The 20,272-nt window shown below is 32.9% G+C and overlaps 2 protein-coding genes across 2 annotated transcripts; both read left to right on the top strand.

Moving 5' to 3' along the window:
* Nucleotides 1-4,326: 4,326 nt before the first annotated feature.
* Nucleotides 4,327-6,057, top strand: LOC143051687 (uncharacterized). The gene has a single exon (XM_076224598.1). The coding sequence runs from the start codon at nt 4,477-4,479 to the stop codon at nt 5,737-5,739; it is 1,263 nt and encodes a 420-aa protein (XP_076080713.1). The 5' UTR covers nt 4,327-4,476; the 3' UTR covers nt 5,740-6,057.
* Nucleotides 6,058-17,885: 11,828 nt separating this feature from the next.
* On the top strand, nt 17,886-19,930 carry LOC143051684 (uncharacterized). Its single transcript, XM_076224595.1, has one exon. It carries the CDS (start codon nt 17,978-17,980, stop codon nt 19,394-19,396), a length of 1,419 nt encoding a protein of 472 aa, XP_076080710.1. The 5' UTR covers nt 17,886-17,977; the 3' UTR covers nt 19,397-19,930.
* The last annotated feature ends 342 nt before the right edge of the window (nt 19,931-20,272 follow it).

The raw sequence follows: 20,272 nt of genomic DNA, 5'->3' as shown, positions 1-20,272 counted from the left end.
AAAACCCAGGACCGAATAGATTGAAGTAAAAAGATAGGACAAAGATTACAGTTAAAAAAAAGACAGGACTACATTTTACATCCTAGCTCCACCCAACCCCCGCAAAGACATGCGAAAAAATAATGCCTTTAAATACATGTGTACTTGTATCATGTACTATCATGAAGGGTGTTTTCTAATTTGTTATTTTATCTGAATGTGCAGTAGCAAATAGTTAACGCAATTGCAGGACGAGGACAAATTACATTGTAACAATATTTGCAACCAGTAATAGGGGTCGACCATGATGGAAATAAGAACTTTAACTCAATGGAACATCAGGATAAATTGGTTATGCAAGGCAATTTCGACAATAAGGGTTCCTAATTTTCAGAGAGCCTTACACTCCCTTTACATTCTACTTTTTCAAGAGTTCTACTGACGATCGGAAAAAGAACAACAGTGATCTTATTTCTATTCCCTAGTAACCCTTGTGGTGGCGGTTCCTAAACATGAATATAGATTAGCTGGTTTAGACATCTGTGACAAAATAGATACAAGAAGATGTTGTATGAGTGTCAATGAGACAAATCTCAATCCATTTCAGAATATATGTAAAAGTAACCCATTATAGGTCAAAGTACGTACTTCAACACGGGGCCTTTGCTTACATCGAACAGGAAGCTATAAAGGGCCCCAAAAAGGACTCGAGAAGAACCATTCAAATGGAAAACCATCGGTCTCATCTGTATAACAACAACGAGAAACACTATGAATCACATCAACAAACGACAACTACTGAGAATCATGCTCCTGACATAAGACATGTGCAAACAAATGCAGCGGGTTTAAACGTTTTCATAGGTACCAACCTTCACCCTTACCTAAAACAATAGTGTAAGAAGACACATATTCCCCATTTCCATTCTCAATTTCACATTATAAAGTATCAATTAAAATGGCTTAACTCGTCAAAGGACAAATTTACACAATTGAACATGCACTGAAAATAAATTTGAATGTTTATAAAACATTTTACATGCGCATGTTAGCATGTAAGCTCATGAAGAGTGTTTCCTTACAATGATTGATTAATCGGTTTGTATAGTTGTCAAGGGGCAAATAGTTTACGCATGCTCTGGAAGAAAAGAAATTACTTAGTTTGCCGATGATTTTCTGTCTGTAAACCCTATTATGGTCCCCTCTATATAAAATTACGATCCAACTTTAATATCTATCATTTTAATTATAATTTAAGAAAATAATTTAGGATAGCAAAACTCAGTATAGCCAGTTTGACCTCCTCCCTAACTATGTGATAAAAATAAATTTAACCATCTTTTGATTAATGTTCCCTTTTACAGACTTTACAACTGTGATCAACTGTGCGTCTGGCTAAGCTATTAAACTGATTTTATTTTGATACCATTTTGATGTATTTGTCTTTATTACTATCTGGGGAAAGTATATCGAAGACGCAATGTTTTATGTTCATTATAAACAGAGAAACTATGTAGCAGTGCACTTATAATATATAAAACGGCGATTCGTATCCGTTGAGGAGGTGTTCCATTATTGGAAATACATTTTGAAGAATAGAACGTTGGTGTCTTTCCCCAGCCTTAAATTCTCCCTTCAAAAACAAAGTAAGTTTATGATTAGAAACTCTTAGAAGACGATGGTTTATTTTATTTTTTACAAACTGGAGTGAGCAATAAATGGGTAGACTTGACACTGTTTATAACGTGAAAATTATGAAGAAGCTATTGTCTGCTTGTCCAGACTGTATTTTGTCATGTAAGACGGTATAAATATCATACCCAACTATATCAGTCATATTCAGGACCGATAACTCTGTCGTGTATACAATGTCGTTCAGGAATCAGAGGCAATTGTATACTAGTATATATGTCTATGTTGAAATGTATACAATAACATTTTTTTTACACAAGTTTAACTTTATATAAATTTATTGAATGCCTGGATTTTCCTTAAAATATTAGATTAATAAGAAAAATTAATAAAATCATATTGAATGAAATCTTGTTTAATTTTCTACGAAATAAAACAAATCTATTTAAATTAGAATTTGAATCAAAATATTTCTTTAAAATATATAATTATAGAAACATAAATAATAATTTGATTATCTTTTAACAGCAAAAGTATTTTTTTAAAGAAATTGTTTTATATTGTTCATATTTTCTTAAAGTTTATTATGATACATTCTTCTTCTGATTTGACACGGGGAAGAGAAGATATATTTGTATGAAAACTTTTGTATATCACAAAATTCAAACTCTGGTAAATACATGCATGTATACACAGGATGTTTAATGTCACTTGGTTGCTTTTGGTTTGCACGTCTACCTGACAATATATTGTTATGTAACATTACAACCCAGGTCAGAGTTCACCTGGTCGTCAAGTGATGGGATTTTGAAGGTATAGAATATTTATCTATTATAATTGTTTAGATTTTTTTCTGTCTCGGGACGTAAATATTTTTTGGTTCTAAACGGAAAGTATAAATATATTTCTAAAAAAAGATAAATTATACAGAAAACAGGAAAAATGCCTTTAAAAAAGCAGAGAAAATTTTATTGTTTACTATTTTCTGGTAACAGTATATATCTTAGATATCAGGCGGTCAAAATAAAATGTTCCCGTGTCACTCTTAAAATAATATTTTTTTATCAAGAAATTTTGAAATCAGTCATATCGGAATATCACCAAAGAAAATAACAGAAACATTAGAGATTCTACATAAGAAAATTAAAATAAATTTAATCAAGGAATGTCGTACTATACAAATCCTTGATTTGTTCTCAGATTTGATGCAACATTTCCATATACATCATCCGCCATTTTGAAAAATCCCGAAATATTCACTTTTTTAAATCAATTTTTGACCGAAATAGACCAAACTGTTTTAAATAGTATTTATCGACAGATATATGTTTGAATCTACTTAAGTTAATTAATTCGCAAAGTTTTATTTTTATTAATGGAATTTCTTTATTTGTTGTACAAGTAGACATGGGTATCGGTAATTTAGCATTGAGTCAACGGAGAAATGACGAGAAAAAGTAATGTTTTTACGATTCTCATTTGACCGAATTTAATCAAAAATTAAACTGTTAGGATTCCTGTATACGTGATTGGTAATTAATCATTTTATGAGACAACTATGCTCCGAAGTTAAATAAAGTATCTAGATGCATCCTGTCATGCCTGTTAGAAATTAAAGGCAACCACTTGGACTTCGACAATGAGGAAAGGCACTGGCTACGGTACCATGGAAATGTAACAATAATAAAAATATTATTGTTACATTGGAGACTAAATGCCGGAATGCCTGGTTGGGTAAGGACCTGTTTTATTACAAATGTAACAATAATTATTGAGGCTACAGTTACATTGCGTTATCATGGTTATTGTTACATGAAAAACAGCAATGTACGATGGGACTAGTAAGGCAGCAACCATGTGAGGTTTACATCAATGAGGCACTCGCCGCAGTACATCATATAAATTTGTTTAACATGTCGTATATAATATCGGTAAACGGACAGAAAAGTCACAGGACAAAAAGTCACAGGACATAAAGTCACAAATTTGATAGGACAAAAAGTCACAGGACAAAAAGTCACAAATAATTTGTTGACAATTGTTTGAATATATAAGAGAAATATTTTTAAATTTACTTTTTCATACATATATTCATATTAAAGTTTAGGAAATGTGTCATTATACTTGAAAAATCAAGATTTATTTAATTTTAATCAGGCAAAAGATATATTTCTTGGCAACATGAAGCCATTTAAGTGCCAAACCACTTTGACATTTTGTTGTTTTTAACAATTATTTGATCATCTTTGATATTTTTTTGATAAATTTTGTTGAAAAAGTTGGTTTATATACAATAGTTCAAGAAAAATACAAAAATAATTTTGTAGAAATAAGCGGTTTTTATTCAAAGAAAATAATCAGAAAAAATGAATTGTGACTTTTTTTCCTGTGACTTTTTGTCCGTGACTTTTTGTCCTGTGACTTTCTGTCCTACATTCATAATATCATGTATATCATTGTATATAGGTAGTAAGAATTACCCAAACATACAGATGCATAAAGTGGGTCTCATTAGGGTAAGTGTGATGCGGGGTTGCAGATATTTTGTAAGCCTGACACATGAAAGTCAAATTATTGTGCCGTGAAAACGGGAAATAAAGTCTAGCGGGACACATGAATTACAAAAAGAAGAGAATTGCTTATGTGCATAGTGTAAGCGGGGTACGGGAATCTGACAAAACAGTAAGCGGGATTCAGGATTAGAACCCCCCATAAATGCAGAGAATGTCAAAAACGATTTGTTGTATATGACATGTGTGTCAATTGCAGAAAGGTATCAAAAGGTTTATCATATTAATATGTCTTTTTTTTTGTTCCTTATAGAGTTGTGTAAGAACTCACATACTGGAGATAAACCTAATTAACATGATTAATAAGATGTTAGATGGAGGAGAGGATTTAGTCACAATCAATGGTACTATACGTGAGGGAGGCGAGGATTTAGTCGCAATCAATGGTACTACAAGTGAGGGAGGAGAGGATTTAGTTGCAATCAATGGTACTATAAGTGAGGGAGGAGAGGATTTAGTTGCAATCAATGGTACTCTAAGTAGCTGTGTACAGAGACACAACTACACACAGGCTGGTAAAACACTTCATAAATGTGATGTTTGTGCTAAAGTATTTAGTCAAAGTGGTGACTTAAAGAGACATGCGAGAACACATGCTGGTGAGAACCCTCATAAATGTGATGTTTGTTTTAGAAAATTTTCTCGAAATAGTGAATTAAAGAGACATATGAGAACACATACAAATGATACATGTACTGGTGAGAAACTTCATAAATGTGATGCTTGTGCTAAACGTTTTTCTCTCAGCTGTAACTTAAAGGAACACATGAGAATACATACTGGTGAAAAACCTCATAAATGTGATGTCTGTGCTAGAGAATTTACTCAAAGTAGTACCTTAAAGAGACATATGAGAATACATACTGGTGAAAAACCTCATCGCTGTGATGTATGCAGTAAAGGATTTAGTCACCTTGGTAGTTTACAGATTCACATGAGAACACATACAGGTGATAAACCTTATGACTGTGGTGAATGTGGTAAAGGGTTTAGTCGTATAAGTAATTTACGGATTCACATGAGAACACATACAGGTGATAAACCTTATATATGTGATGTATGTTGTAAAGGGTTTAGTCACCATGGTAGTTTACAGACTCACATGCGAACACACACAGGTGATAAACCTCATAACTGTGATGTATGTGGTAAAGATTTTAGTCAGCTTGGTAATTTAAGAAGTCACGCGAGAACACATACCGGTGACAAACCTCATGAATGTAATGTATGTGGTAAAAGGTTTAGTGAGCATTGTAATTTGAAAATTCATATGAGAACACATACAGGCGATAAACCTCATGGGTGTGATGTATGTGGTAAACGGTTTACTCAGCTTGGTAGTTTACAAAAACACATGAGAACACATACAGGCGATAAACCTCATAACTGTGATGTATGTGGTAAAGATTTTAGTCAGCTTGTTCATTTAAGAAGTCACGCGAGAACACATACTGGTGACAAACCTCATGGGTGTGATGTATGTGGTAAACGGTTTCATCAGCTTGGTAGTTTACAAAAACACATGAGAACACATACAGGCGGTAAACCTCATTACTGAGTCTGTGATGTATTATGTGTATGTGGACTGGGATACAGTCAGCTTGGTAATTTACAGAGACACATAAAACCACATACAGATTATAAGCTGTATTATTGTCGTGTTTGCCGCAATGTCAGTTAAACAATACTGAAACATAGTAAAGGGATCAAGTCAAGTTTGTAATTTACATAGACTACTGATAATTGTATAAATGTATAATTGACCTGCTGTATATTAATTATTTGATTTAACATATCCAGCTCAAGCTAGCTGGGTCATGCATTTGATCTATAATATGTATTCAAATTCATCTTAACTCCCGTATACAGGTATATGTACATGTAAGATATGAGATGTACAGTTTACATGGTCATGCATCTGATGGTAAACCATAGATATAAAAAGATGTGGTATGAATGCCAATGAGACAACCTTCCATCCAAGACACAATTTGTGAAAGTAAAGTATTAGCATGATTAGTTATAGGTCAAAGTACGGTCTTCAAAACAGTCTTCAACACAGAGCCTTGGCTCACATCGAACAGCAAGCTATATTAAGGACCCTGAAATATCAAGACTTAAACCATTCAAACAAGAAAACCAACGGTCAAATCTATATAAAGAAATGTGTAAGAGTTCCGCGAAACCCAGTGTCTTAGATATAGGAAGATGTGGTATGAGTGCCAATGAGACAACTCGCCATCAAAGTCACAATTTATGAAAGTAAACCATTATAGGTCAAGGTACGGCCTTCAACAGGGAGCTTTGGCTCACACCGAACAACAAGCTTTAAAGGCCCCCAAAAATTATTAGTGTAAAACCATTCAAACGGGAAACCAACGGTCTGATCTATATATAAAAAACAAGAAATGAGAAACACGTATGAATTTCATAAACAAACGACAACTACTGTACATCAGATTTTGCTTTTGCTATAACTAGTAATCGCAGACTCAACAAAAATGAGGAAAAAATCAATAAAACATTTTTCTCGATACTATCTTTTGATTTTAAGAAGTTGATGTGTTTAATCATGATACTTATAATTAACAACATGTGTTTAATCGTGATACTTGACAAGATACCTTAAGTTGGGTGGATGTGTTTAATCTTGATATATGACAAGGTACCTTAAGTTTGGTGGATGTGTTTAATCATGATACTTGACAGGGTACCTTAAGTTGTGTTGATGTGTTTAATCCTAATACTTTACAAGTTACATTATGTGTTGATGTGTTTAATCATAAAGCTTGACAGGGTACCATCAGTTGTGCATTGATCCGTACTAAAACTTATTCAACTACGATTTAAAACCGGGCAAGATAACTCCCAATACAAAAATGTTCACATAGCAAATTCAAATTAATAGCAATCTTTACCATCAAATGTTCACAAACACTTTGATTCAGAATGGTTAAGTGGTTGATTTTTGGTGTTATGGACACAGTAAAAGACACAAAAAGCAATGGAACAGCGCTTTTTTTTGCTATTCTTCATCTTAAAGTCACAGTGAGACCTCAAGCAAATTGCAAGTCAATAATAAATACTCCGGCGTTGTTTTTGAGGTTATTTCTAAAAATTTGGGACAACTGACTGCCTATAACGAAATGTATCAAAATCTGCTTTTATAAAAATTGAATAAAAAAGTTATATGTTTTTGTCTAAATCGTAGATACACTTTGCGGATCACTTCAAAATGTTCTATGTAGGATAAAAAAAAATAATTTACATAGATTTTTCCAAGACTCGCCACTTTGTTGCATAATTGAGCTACCATTTGATTTTAAGGGGTGTACTATCATAAAGGGTGTTTCCTTACTTGTTAGTATAGCTGCTGAATGTCCAGTGGCAAATAGTTAACGCATGTCCAGGACGAGAACAAATTACATTATGATTACACATACAACAGGAAAGTCCACTAATTGGGGTCGACCATAATGGAAATTTGGTCATCCAATGGAACACCAAGGTAAAATTAGATATGCACGGAAATTTAAACTTTAGGGGTCCTTAATTTGCAGAGAGACTTGGACTCTCTTTACATCCTACTTTGTCAAGGGTTTTACTGACGATCAGAAGAAGACTTAACATAGTCGGATCATATTTATATATCCTAGTCACCCTTGTGGTTCCTCAACCTGAATATAGATTGACTTGTACAGATATATGCGACAAAAGAGACACAAGAAGATGTGGCATGAGTGCCGATGAGACAACTCTCAATCCAAGTCAAAATGTGTAAAAGTATACCATTATTGGCTCACACCGGACTGCTAACTATTAAGGGTTCTAAAAATGATTAAAGAAAACCATTCAAACGGGAAAACCATATATCATCGGTCTCATCTGTAAAAAAAAAACCTAAAAAAACGAGAAACACTTATGAACTTCATCAACAAACGACAACTACTGAACATCATGTTCCTGGTTGAGGACATGTGCAAACAAATGCTGCGGGTTTAAGGGCTTTTATCAATAGTGTAACATCACAACATAGGAAGACACATATTCCCCATTTCCATTCTCAATTTTACATTATAAAGTATCAATTAAAATGGCTTAACTCAATCAAAGGACAAATTTACACAATTGAACATACGCTGAAAATAAATAGGATTTTTTTATCATGAAAAGTGTTTCCTTAACTGCTACAACGATTGATTAATCGGATTGTATAGTTGTCCAGTGGCAAATAGTTTACGCATGCTCAGGAAGAAAAGAAGCTACATTGTACCAATACATACAATAGGAAAGTCCAGTAAAAGTTGGCCTATTTTCTCTTTTCTTTATATTTTATCACCTAATTATTTCCTAGCTTGTTTTGGGCGCATTTTTTTTCTGTTCTGAAAACCATATTATGGCCTATGTATAATTACGACCGACCTTTACTATTTATTGGTTTAACCTATAAACTTAACTTAGGATATCAAATTATACTTATATAGTAATGTCACAGAGCTGTTATAAGCCACTGGCTTTAAATACTCATGTTAGATATACATATTTATTAGCTACAAGTTCATAAATATACATTTCAATTAATTACATTGTTCAATACATAGACACATCAACTCACTATCATTAACTATCTGCAACTCTCCCGCATCTCAACATTTACCAACTTTTATTATCGTGAAGGCCTTCACTACTTTCATCACTTTCTCACACATAAAATCGTCATTCATCCCCAGACCACACAACAATAGGGACAGAAAATAAACAAACAACACAGACATACATTATACGGCTTTTAATTATAAATGATTACAGTTAAAACACAGCTGCATCATACATTAAATTAAACGGTCAATCAGACAGTCTGCTAAAGTTCACTAAAGCAATAAATTTACAAATATACTTAACACTCTTTACTATAAAAAATTAATGTGGGCAATTAAATACCTATCTTAGATCAGATATAAATGTGCAAAGTTTCACCCTATGACAGTAAGTTTGACCTCGTCTCTAACGATGTAAATAAAACAATCTTAGATTTATTGTCCCTTATAACAACTTGTGCGTCCGGCTCGAGGCGTCCGGCTAAGCTAAATGATTTTATTTTGATTTTATTTTGGGATATTTATCTATTTCTATGGAAGACGCAATGTTTTATGTTCATTATAAAGAGAAACTATGTAGCAGTGCACTTTAAATAAAATAGCGATTAGTGTCCGTTGAGGAGGTGTTCCATAATTGGAAGGAAATACATATTGAAGAGAGTAACGTTGATCTCTTTCCCTCAACTTGTATTTTCCCTTCAAAACAAACAAAGGTAAGTTAAACTTTATGATGAAGACAATGATTTATTTTATACATCATAAACTGGAGTGAGCAGTAAATGGGTAGACTTAACGTGAAAACTATGAAGAAGCCATCTACTTGTCCAGACTGAAATTTGGGGTTACACTAAAAACTTGAAAGTGGACCCGAAAAGGACTGAAAAGACATAAAAATATACGACTCAAATTATTCAAATATTGCAACAACTTTTTATTGGATAGAATTTCTTCAAGCTGGAATTTTATCATTTGTTAATATCCATAGTTTAATTTGCATTCGAAACGTTTTACGTCCTAACATCAATTCTAATTAGAATTACAATCCGCGTCAAATTCGCTAACGACGTTAAAGGGGTACCAGTCTATGAAAGGTGCGATACGATAAAAACTTTTCTTATATCAATGAGCGATATTGTCTTATATCAACGAGTTGCATTGTGGGAAATCTCAGACGAATGTTTACATTTTTATGAAGGAACGAAGATTTCTCGGTATAAAGTAATGATTCTTTTCTTAAAACAGGATGACATTTAACACGACATACGTCTGCTGTATAATTTCCATGAATTATTTTATGTAATAACAAGCAAGGTGTATTTAAACGAGAAAATTAAATTGTTGAATAAATGAAACATAATTGCACGATTTATCATTTGTAGGTGAACACATTCAATAAAAATCATGAAGCAAATTCAGTGGAATGCAATTGAAATGAAATCAACTGTTTACTAAGCCAAAATCACCTATAAGTCAAAGTTACTGCTATATTGTCTAATATCAATGCGATGTTTGTCTTATATCATAGCGATACTTTTTTAATATCAAAAATTTATGAATGCGATACATTTCTAATATAACTGCTATAGTTTTCTAATATAAAACGAATACGAGGAAACGTCACAAGGAATGTCAAGAAAACCGCAAACATAATTCACAATCTTAGTTCATGACCGGCTTAATGTTTTAGGATCAATATCACTAAAATTTCGTTTCTGCAACAAAATTAACGCTTACATGGACTTATCTTTTCGAAAATGTTGCTTGACCCTACTGTTAGTTGAAAGTGTTAACAACCTGTCCAGTCTATTGTTTTGTAATCACATGCTTTAACCCACAATTTCTATTTGAAGTGATGATGCAATGGCGGAATTAGAATGCTGTTGTAAATAGCCTACCGACCTATTAGATTCTAATATAGGTCCAGTGGCGGATCCAGAGGGGGGTCTGGGGGTTTGAAACCCCATTTTTGGCCGATCAATGCATTTGAATGGGGGCATATGGTTTAAGTCTCTTTATCCTTGGTTTGAAACCCCCCTTTTAGAAACGGCTAAATCCGCCCTTGAGGTCACACTCCTATAGCCTATCCACATGGGTAATATCAAAATAAAAAAAAATTATCAGTACTTAAAAGAAAAAAAACATTCATTCAAACAATCTTATCCAATACAGCTCCAAATAACAATGAATATCTGAAGATACCAACCAGATCGAACAAAAACGCTTATTTACGGATTTAGCTATACTTTTTGGACCTTTTGGATTATAGCTCTCCATCTTTTATATAAGCTTTGGATTTCAAATATTTTGGCAACGAGCATCACTGAAGACACTGCATTGTCGAAATGCGCATCTGGTGCATGAAAATTAGGACCGTTAATGTTATTACTACCACTGAGTCAATATTTCTGCTGGTTGACTGTTAGTTCCCGGGGTATCACCAGCCCAGTAGCCAGTACTTCGGTACTGGCATGTAAATACGTTTTTTTTTGTGTTATTTAAACTTTCTGTAACAATTTTTTAGAAATTATGATAAATTATGGAATGTATCTCCCTCATGCAAAGCTCTGATTCCTTTCACGGATTTGACTATACTTTTTGGACTTTTTGGATTATAGATCCTCATCTTTTATATAAGCTTTGGATTTCAAATATTTTGGCTACTGAGCATCGCTGAGAGACATGTATTGTCGAAATGCGCATCTGGTGCAGGAAAGTTGGTACCGTTAATGTTTTTACATCGCGACCACCGCGAGAACATTCCTCTGTATTGTTGCCAGCGATTTGACCTTAGTTTTTGACTAGTAACCGATCGTATAAATACGCTAACATTTCTTAGTGCAAAATTACAATCCGTATCGCTTGTTATAAATTCATTTCTACAATGAATACTAAGAATTTGTAAGGGTTCCGCGGAACCCAGTGTCTCGCCTATTTTTGCTGTAAATCGCAGGCTCAACAACAATGAGGAAAAAAATCAATAAAAATATTCCTTTTGTTACTATTTTATGATTGTAAGAAAATCTAAGTCCATTTAAAAGTAAAATTACAGAAATAACAGAGTGATCTTTTTACAAACTTTACTTCTGGATACAATCTTATGATCATAAATAAGCTTCTGTCCAAGTTTTGTACAAACCCAGGATAGTTTAAGAAAGTTATTAAAATTTTAAAAACTTTAACCACAGAGTGAATGTAATGGTTCCCCGCAGAAAAACTAAGTCCATTTAAAAGTAAAATATGGAAAAAATGGATTAATTTATTTACAAAATTTACTTCTGGATACTATCTTATGATCATAAACAAGCTTCTGTTCAAGTTTGGTACAAACCCATGATAGTTTAAGAAAGTTATTAAAATTCTAAAAATTTTAACCACAGAGTGAATGTAATGTTTCCCCGCACAAAAAAACTAAGTCCATTTATAAGTAAAATACGGAAAAAATAGAATTTTATTTTTACAAAATTTACTTCTGGATATTATCTTATGATCATAAAAAAGCTTCTGTCCAAGTTTGGTACAAACCCAGGTAAGTTTGAGAAAGTTATTAAAATTCTAAAAACTTTAACCACAGAGTGAATGTTTTGTTTCCCCGCAGAAAAAACTAAGTCCATTTATAGTAAAATACGGAAAAAATGGAATTTTATTTTTACAAAATTTACTTCTGGATACTATCTTATGATCATAAACAAGCTTCTGTCCAAGTTTGGTACAAACCCAGGATAGTTTGAGAAAGTTATTAAAATTCTAAAAACTTTAACCACAGAGTGAATGTTTTGTTTCCCCACAGAAAAAACTAAGTCCATTTATAGTAAAAAAAACTTTAACCACAGAGTGAATATTTGTTGAATATATATTGAAAACAAATAAATAAGATGTAAATGTCTGTTGACGTTAGAAATAAACTCATCATAGATATTAGGACTAAGTTTTGTATAGACGCCAAACGCGCGTTTCGTATACAAAAGACTCATCAGTGACGCTCGAATCCAAAGATGTGTACATCTTTTCTATATTTAAGAAATAATTCAGGGAAGCCATAGATTGTTGGAAATTTACACATGGATTGGGCCGTGATATTCGAATTTTATTCTGTTGATTTCTCCGAGCTCTTGTGCATTATTTCTTTTTATTATGCGTCTGAATAAGAATAACAGGTTTTTTTTTAATTGCACTTTTTAAAACAATAAAATCGGCAAATAGGTTCCAATGCATGTAGATTTACGCGGGGAGTATATTGTACATAACAGACACTATTATGTATACCTCTGAGTCTGCGCTAAGTATAGATCTATCGAGAGTTTTGTCACAGTGTTGTTTACAAAGCGAAAGAAGCACGTCATACTAGAATTATAAATTAGATCTTTCAGTGCTGTTTATTTGGTATTTTTATTGACGTAATCGTTCTTGTACCATCATAATCAGTCGTTATCGTTAAAGCTTTAGAAGTGTACTAGTTTATATTGCACTGTACAAAAGATTCAGCACCCAAATGACGTTTTTGGAGGTCTAGAAAGCAGTTATTTATAAGTGGATATTTTAAAGATTTATAGATATAAGAAGATGGTGCATGATTTCGAATGAGACAACTTTCCACAAAGTATAATGATTTGTTTCAAGTAAACCATTATAGATCAAAGTAGGGCCTTAAACACGGAGCCTTGGCTCATAGCGAACACCACGCTGTATAGGAACAACAAAAAAGTACTAGTGTTAAACCATTCAAACAGGAAAACCAACGGTCTAATTTGTATAAAAAAAGGAGATTCAAAAGTATAGGTCAGATTTTGTTGAATCAATCTGAACGAGAACAGTGTGATTCATCTTTGTCACAAGTTAGTTTCATTGTTATCAATAAAGAAAGTCTTACATGCGTGCATTGCGAGCATATCAGATATATATTATTTCGGTGCGTTCATTATAAATTGCTAAAAATTAATGTTATATAGTATGTTATATAGATGGCGTCTGTACTACAATTCACACGAAACGAACCTACATATAATCAACCCATGCGCTATAAACTGTTTCTTTTTGGACTTTTGGTAATTTGGATAATTGTTTTACATTGTTATAAATCAAATATGAGAATTTGAGTCAAATCGGTGACCATGAATTTCACAGCTAGTGCCCCTTTATCTTTTTAAATTCGTATTGACAAAAACATATTTCTAATTCTAATTGGGTAGTTCGAATTAGTTATTCGAATTAAAATAAAGAAAAGAGTGTGAACGCGATTAGCGAATTCGATTCGAATTTAATTCGAATTAACTGTCCGTGTGAACGAGGCATAAGACTACTAGTAAATGATCCAATTATCACCTAATATCAATACAATGTGTGTATTACAACCGGCAAACGTTCATGTTGTAATTAAAACATTCCAATCGACGAACACGCATCTTTAAATTGCTTATGGTTTCTTCTTCTTCTTTCAGTACAGAATCGGACTCTTCTTGAGTGTATATAAATGACTCTTGCACGTGAAATCATGAGACCTTCCCTCCTCAATTAATAAAAACTATTTACAAATAAAAATATGTACATATGGGTGAAGCAATACTAATATTTTCATTTCAAAGTTAAAGACCAGATTAAATATATATTTTAAGCACTAAGCAGTTTAAGCATGATTTAATTTGAATAATATCAACGGGCTGGGGCAATCTTTTTTTTTTCATCATCTGACAACAAGGTATTTTGTATTCTTCAAATATGTTCCTGTATTATAAATATAAAGTCATTCGTTCTCTTCTTTAGACTTTTGTCTAAAATAAAAAAATAAAAAAAATAAATATTGTGCGAGTTTAAATATATCTACCCCTTTGATCCATTCATGTCTTTTATTTCCCCGACAAGGTTCGAATCTGGTGACTTAACCATTATATTTTAGATAAGATTCTAAAACTTTCAAATTGTTTGATTTCATCAAAAATATAATAATTGGGGTTCTTTGATATGCCAAATCTAACTGTAAATGTAGATTCTTAATTTTTGGTCCCGTTTTCAAATTGGTCTACATTAAAGTCCAAAGCGTCCAAAATTAAACTATGTTTGGTTTTAACAAAAATTGAATTCTTTGGCTTTTTTGATATGCTGAATCTAAACATGTACTCAGATTTTTGATTATTGGCCCAGTTTAAGTTGGTTCAAATCAGAATCCAAAATTATTATATTAATTAAATTAACGGTACCAATTGTCTTGCACCAGATGCGCATTTCGACAATACATGTCTCTTCAGTGATGCTCGTGGTCAAAATATTTGAAAATCCAAAGCTTATATAAAAGATGAAGAGCTGTAATCAAAAAGGTCCAAAAGGTATAGCCAAATTCGTGAAAAGAATCAGAGCTTTGCATGAGGGAGATACATTCCTTAATTTAAAATAATTTATAATATTTTGTAACAGCAAATTTTAATAACACAAAAAATCCGTATTTTCATGCCAGTACCGAAGTACTGGCTACTGGGCTGGTGATACCCTCGGGGACTAATAGTCCACCAGCAGAGGCATCGACCCAGTGGTAGTAATTAAATTAACGGTACCAATTTTCTTAAGTATTGTCATATTGTGTAATAGCAAGAAATTTTCAATTGCACAGTATTCAGCAATAGCAAGAAATCTTCAATTGCACAGTATTGCGCAATATCTTCAAGTGCACAGTATTGTACAAAAGCAAATATTTTCAATTGCACAGTATTGCGCAATAGGAAGAAATATTTAATTGCACAATATTGTTTAATAGCAAGAAATTTTCAATTGGAGTTATCTTTCTTTGTCCAATGTATATTCACTTTTACTACCAACTGATAAATTAAAAAAATCTTTACCATTCAGTGATTACAAGCACTGTATTTAACATTTTAATATTTTATGATGTATTTAAATGAGTAATTATTGTTGCAAACTCGATTAGAAATTTAAATTGAGATCGGTTTTTGAATAAAGGAAAGGGGGATGTGAAAAAAAATTCTGGTTATTTATGAATTGACATTGTTTGGTGCTAAACATTATTGAAGATCAAATCAGGACACAAATTACCGGTGTTCATTTGCGAACTTATTTCAAAGGTGTACTTTCAAATAAATTGATTTGATTTAATATAATAATTGACCATTAATAATGTAAGACTCTCGAAAAGCATATTTATATATGATATGAAGATCATATCCCAAATCAATATACAGGTATCAAACGTAAATGCATTTTAATATAGGATGCCATTAAAGAGGAGGGTCATTTTTGTCGAGCCTGCAACTTTTGTTGCAGAAAGCTCGACATAGGGATAGTGATCCGGCGGCGGCGGCGGCGGTGTTAGCTAACTTCTTAAAAGCTTTATATTTTAGAAGGTAGAAGACCTGGATGTTTCATACTTTGTATATAGATGCCTCATGTTACGAACTTTCCGTCAGTCACATGTCCAATGTCCTTGACCTCATTTTCATGGTTCAGTGACTACTTGAAAAAAAATTAATATTTTTTGTAATGTTAAACTCTCTCTTATTATAAGTAATTGGATAACTATATTTGGTATGTGCGTACCTTGCAAGGTCCTCATGTCTGTCAGACAGTTTTCACTTGACCTCGACTTCAATTCATGGATCAGTGAACAAGGTTAAGTTTTGGTGGTCAAGTCCATATCTCAGATACTATAAGCAATAGGTCTAGTATATTTGGTGTATGGAAGGACTGTAAGGTGTACATGTCCAACTGGCAGGTGTCATCTGACCTTGACCTCATATTCGTGGTTCAGTGGTTATAGTTAAGTTTTTGTGTTTTGGTCTGTTTTTCTTATACTATATGCAATAGGTCTGCTATCATTGGTGTATGGAATGACGGTAAGGTGTACATGTCCAACTGGCAGGTGTCATCTGACCTTGACCTCATTTTCATGGTTCAGTGGTTATAGTTGAGCTTTTGTGTTTTGGTCTGTTTTTCTTATACTATATGCAATAGGTCTGCTATAATTGGTGTATGGAATGATTGTAAGGTGTACATGTCTAGCTGACAGGTGTCATCTGACCTTGACATCATTTTCATGGTTCAGTGGTCAAAGTTATGTTTTTTAGTTTTGGTCTTTTTTTCTAATACTTTATGCATTAGGACAACTATATTTGGTGTATGGAAATATTTTATGATCTATATGTCGGTTACGCAAGTTTTATTTGACCTTGACCTTATTTTCCCGGTCCATTGCTAAGTTTTAAGTGTTTGTGTTTTGGTCTGTTTTCTTTATTTATAAGCAATAAGTCAACTATATTTGTAATATTGAAGAATTGTTAGCTGTACATGTCTGCCTGGCATGGTTCATCGGACCGTGACCTCCTTTTCATGGTTCATTGATCAATGTTTCATTTTCTTGGTTAATGTTGAGTTTATGTGACAGTTGTAATAAAGCTTTATATTTAGGTCTGTCAAGATAGTATCAAGGATTAGTAAAGAAGGCGAGACATTTCAGTGTGTGCACTCTTGTTATATAAAACCTCACAAAATTATGACCTATATTTTTGGCACATCCCTGTATACCAAATAATAGGAAGTTACCACCCCCTGTGTAATTATCCTTCAATCGGCAATCCTCGGGTATCTCCGCTTCTCTTATTCTATGAGGTACGGAATCGGCCGAGTTGTGACGATTGAATTATCCTTAGTGCATGGTTGAATTACTTACATTAATTTAGTCATAATGATTTGCAATGATCAATAATGATCATGCTGTTTATCAGATTGTCTTTTCTGATTTTATTTATACAGACAGGTTATACATATCTTTATTTACTATTATAAAAGATAAGATTATGTAACATGCATGCCAATGTCATGAATGGGATAACTCTCAAAGTTGCAATTCATGAAAAATTAACAATAATTTCAAATATATAAGTACACAATGTAAGTCATAGATGCATAAATGCAGAGATCCAATGTCAAAATAGATATGATATGTATCATGTGTATTATTTTATAGACAATAGACAATATTTATTAGTACAAACACATTTACATTAAATGCTTATGACATACAAAATTAAGATGATAAACTGACAGCTAGTTAAATTAGTTATAATTATATTAGAGTGACAGTGGTATTCACAGCGAAGTTGCAGAAAGGTATCAAAAGGTTGATATATCTTTATATTTGTTTGTTCTTTACAGAGTTGTATAAGAACGCACATTCTTGAGATAAACATTATCAATAAGATGTCAGAGGGAGAAGATGATTTAGGCACAACCAACGGTACGCTTCAGAGACACATCAACACACAGGCTGATAAAACACATTATAAATGTGATGTTTGTGGTAGAGAATTCAGTCTAAGTAGTCACTTAAAGAGACACATGAGAACACATACTGGTGAAAAAACGTATAAATGTGATGTTTGTGCTAAAGAATTTAGTAAAGGTAGTCACTTAAAGCAACATATAAGAACGCATACGGGTGAAAAACCATATAGATGTGATCTTTGTGCTAGAGAATTTAGTCAAACAGGTCACTTAAAGACACACTTGAAAACACATACTGGTATAAAACTTCATGATTGTGATGTCTGTTTTAGAAAATTTAGAGAAAGAAGAGACTTAAAAAGACATATGAGAACACATACTGGTGAACAACCTTATAAATGTGATGTTTGTGCTAGAGAATTTAGTCGAAGTGATGACTTAAAGAGACACTTGAGAACACATACAGGGGAAAAACCTTATAAATGTGATATGTGTGTTAGAGAATTTTCTCAAGGAAATCAGCTTAAGGTGCACATGATTACACATACTGGAGAAAAACCTCACAACTGTCATTTATGTGGTAAACGGTTTGATTATCTTAGAAGTTTACAGAGTCACATGAGAACTCATACAGGCGATACACCTTTTGACTGTGATATATGTGGTAAAGGGTTTAATCATGTTGGGAGTTTACAGAGGCACCTGATAATACATACAGGTGTTAAACCCCATACCTGTGATGTATGTGGTAAAGCGTTTAATCAGCTTGCTTATTTACAGAGTCACATGAGAATACATACAGGTGGTAAACCTCATGAATGTGATGTTTGTGGGAAAGGGTTTAGTCAACGTAAAAGTTTACAGAGACACACGAGAACACATACAGGGGATAAACTTTACAAATGTGATGAATGTGGTAAAGGGTTCACTTATTCCAGTGAATTACAGCGACACATGAGAATACATACAGGTGTTAAACCCCATAACTGCGATGTGTGTGGCAAAGCGTTTAATCAGCTTGTTAATTTTCAGAGTCACATGAGAACACATACAGGTGATACACCTTATATATGTGATGTATGTGGTAAACGGTTTAGTCAGAATAGAAGTTTACAGAGTCACACGAGAACACATACAGGGGATAAACCTTACAACTGTGATGTTTGTGGTAAAGCGTTTAATCAGCAATCTCATTTACGAGTTCACATAAGAATACATACAGGCGACAGACCTCATGACTGTAATGTTTGTGGTAAAGCGTTTAATCAGAAATCTCATTTACAAGTTCACATGAGAATACATACAGGTGATAAATCTTATGTCTGTGATGTTTGTGGTAAAGCGTTTAGTCGGCTTGGTAATTTACGTAGACACATAGGAACACAACATGAATGATAAACCTCATGATTGTGATGTATGTAGTAAAGAGTTTGGTCAGCTTTGGAATTTACAGATCTGCTCACATGAGAATACATACAGGTTATTAACCTTATGACTGTCCCCGGGGCTGTGATGTATGTGGTAAAGGGTTTGATCGGGTTGGTACTTTACCAGTCAGGGGACTTACTTAAATGACAGTGTATGTAAAGTGCGGATCCTAAAATATCATTTTTACTGTATATGCCATAAATGTCTAATGTAGAATGATAAATAAACAGACGAACTTTTTTTAATTTTTGAAGAAAATGAAGAAAAATTAAAATGTATAATATGTTCAGAAATACATAATACTAATAAAACAAAGTAAGAGATGCGAGCGGGATTTATCGCGCCTAAAGCCATCCAACTGTGAAATATATACCAAAATAGGTGAATTTTTAGGACATTTCACGAACAGATCGTGCAGGTGCTTTATAACTAACAGGTGAGATGTTGTTGCAGTAAAAAATATTCATTTTAATACAATTATTAAAGTTGTATAACGTAGAATATGTTTTGTCATTCAGTTTCTTCATATTTAACTAAATTCCACTATGATGATTTCGTAATGCTAGTCATGTTTACTGTCGAATAATGATACTATTCTTTCATTTTAACTGTGGAGCGAATCATTAGCATTGTATATGCGGTGCATTTTCACTGTATAATTATTAATTTTTTTTTCTATTACAGCTCATTTCTTTAAGCATGTAGAGCAAGACTTTAGTTGATTTGCTTGCTTTTTTTATTGGATAATCATTATGATAACACCCAATTTAATTCAAATATTAAAAATACAGGTTAAACTATGCCTATTCATATTGTTTAAAAATGTCAATCTTATTTACAAAG

This window comes from Mytilus galloprovincialis, chromosome 11, assembly GCF_965363235.1.
Source record: "Mytilus galloprovincialis chromosome 11, xbMytGall1.hap1.1, whole genome shotgun sequence".
Lineage (NCBI taxonomy): Eukaryota > Metazoa > Mollusca > Bivalvia > Mytilida > Mytilidae > Mytilus > Mytilus galloprovincialis.
Note: the sequence above shows the minus strand (reverse complement) of the source record. Positions and strands in the feature narration are given on the sequence as shown.

Excerpts from the sequence above, each read along its gene's own strand:
- LOC143051687 (XM_076224598.1), top strand. The coding sequence starts at position 4,477 with ATGATTAATAAGATGTTAGATGGAGGAGAGGATTTAGTCACAATCAAT.
- LOC143051684 (XM_076224595.1), top strand. The coding sequence starts at position 17,978 with ATGTCAGAGGGAGAAGATGATTTAGGCACAACCAACGGTACGCTTCAG.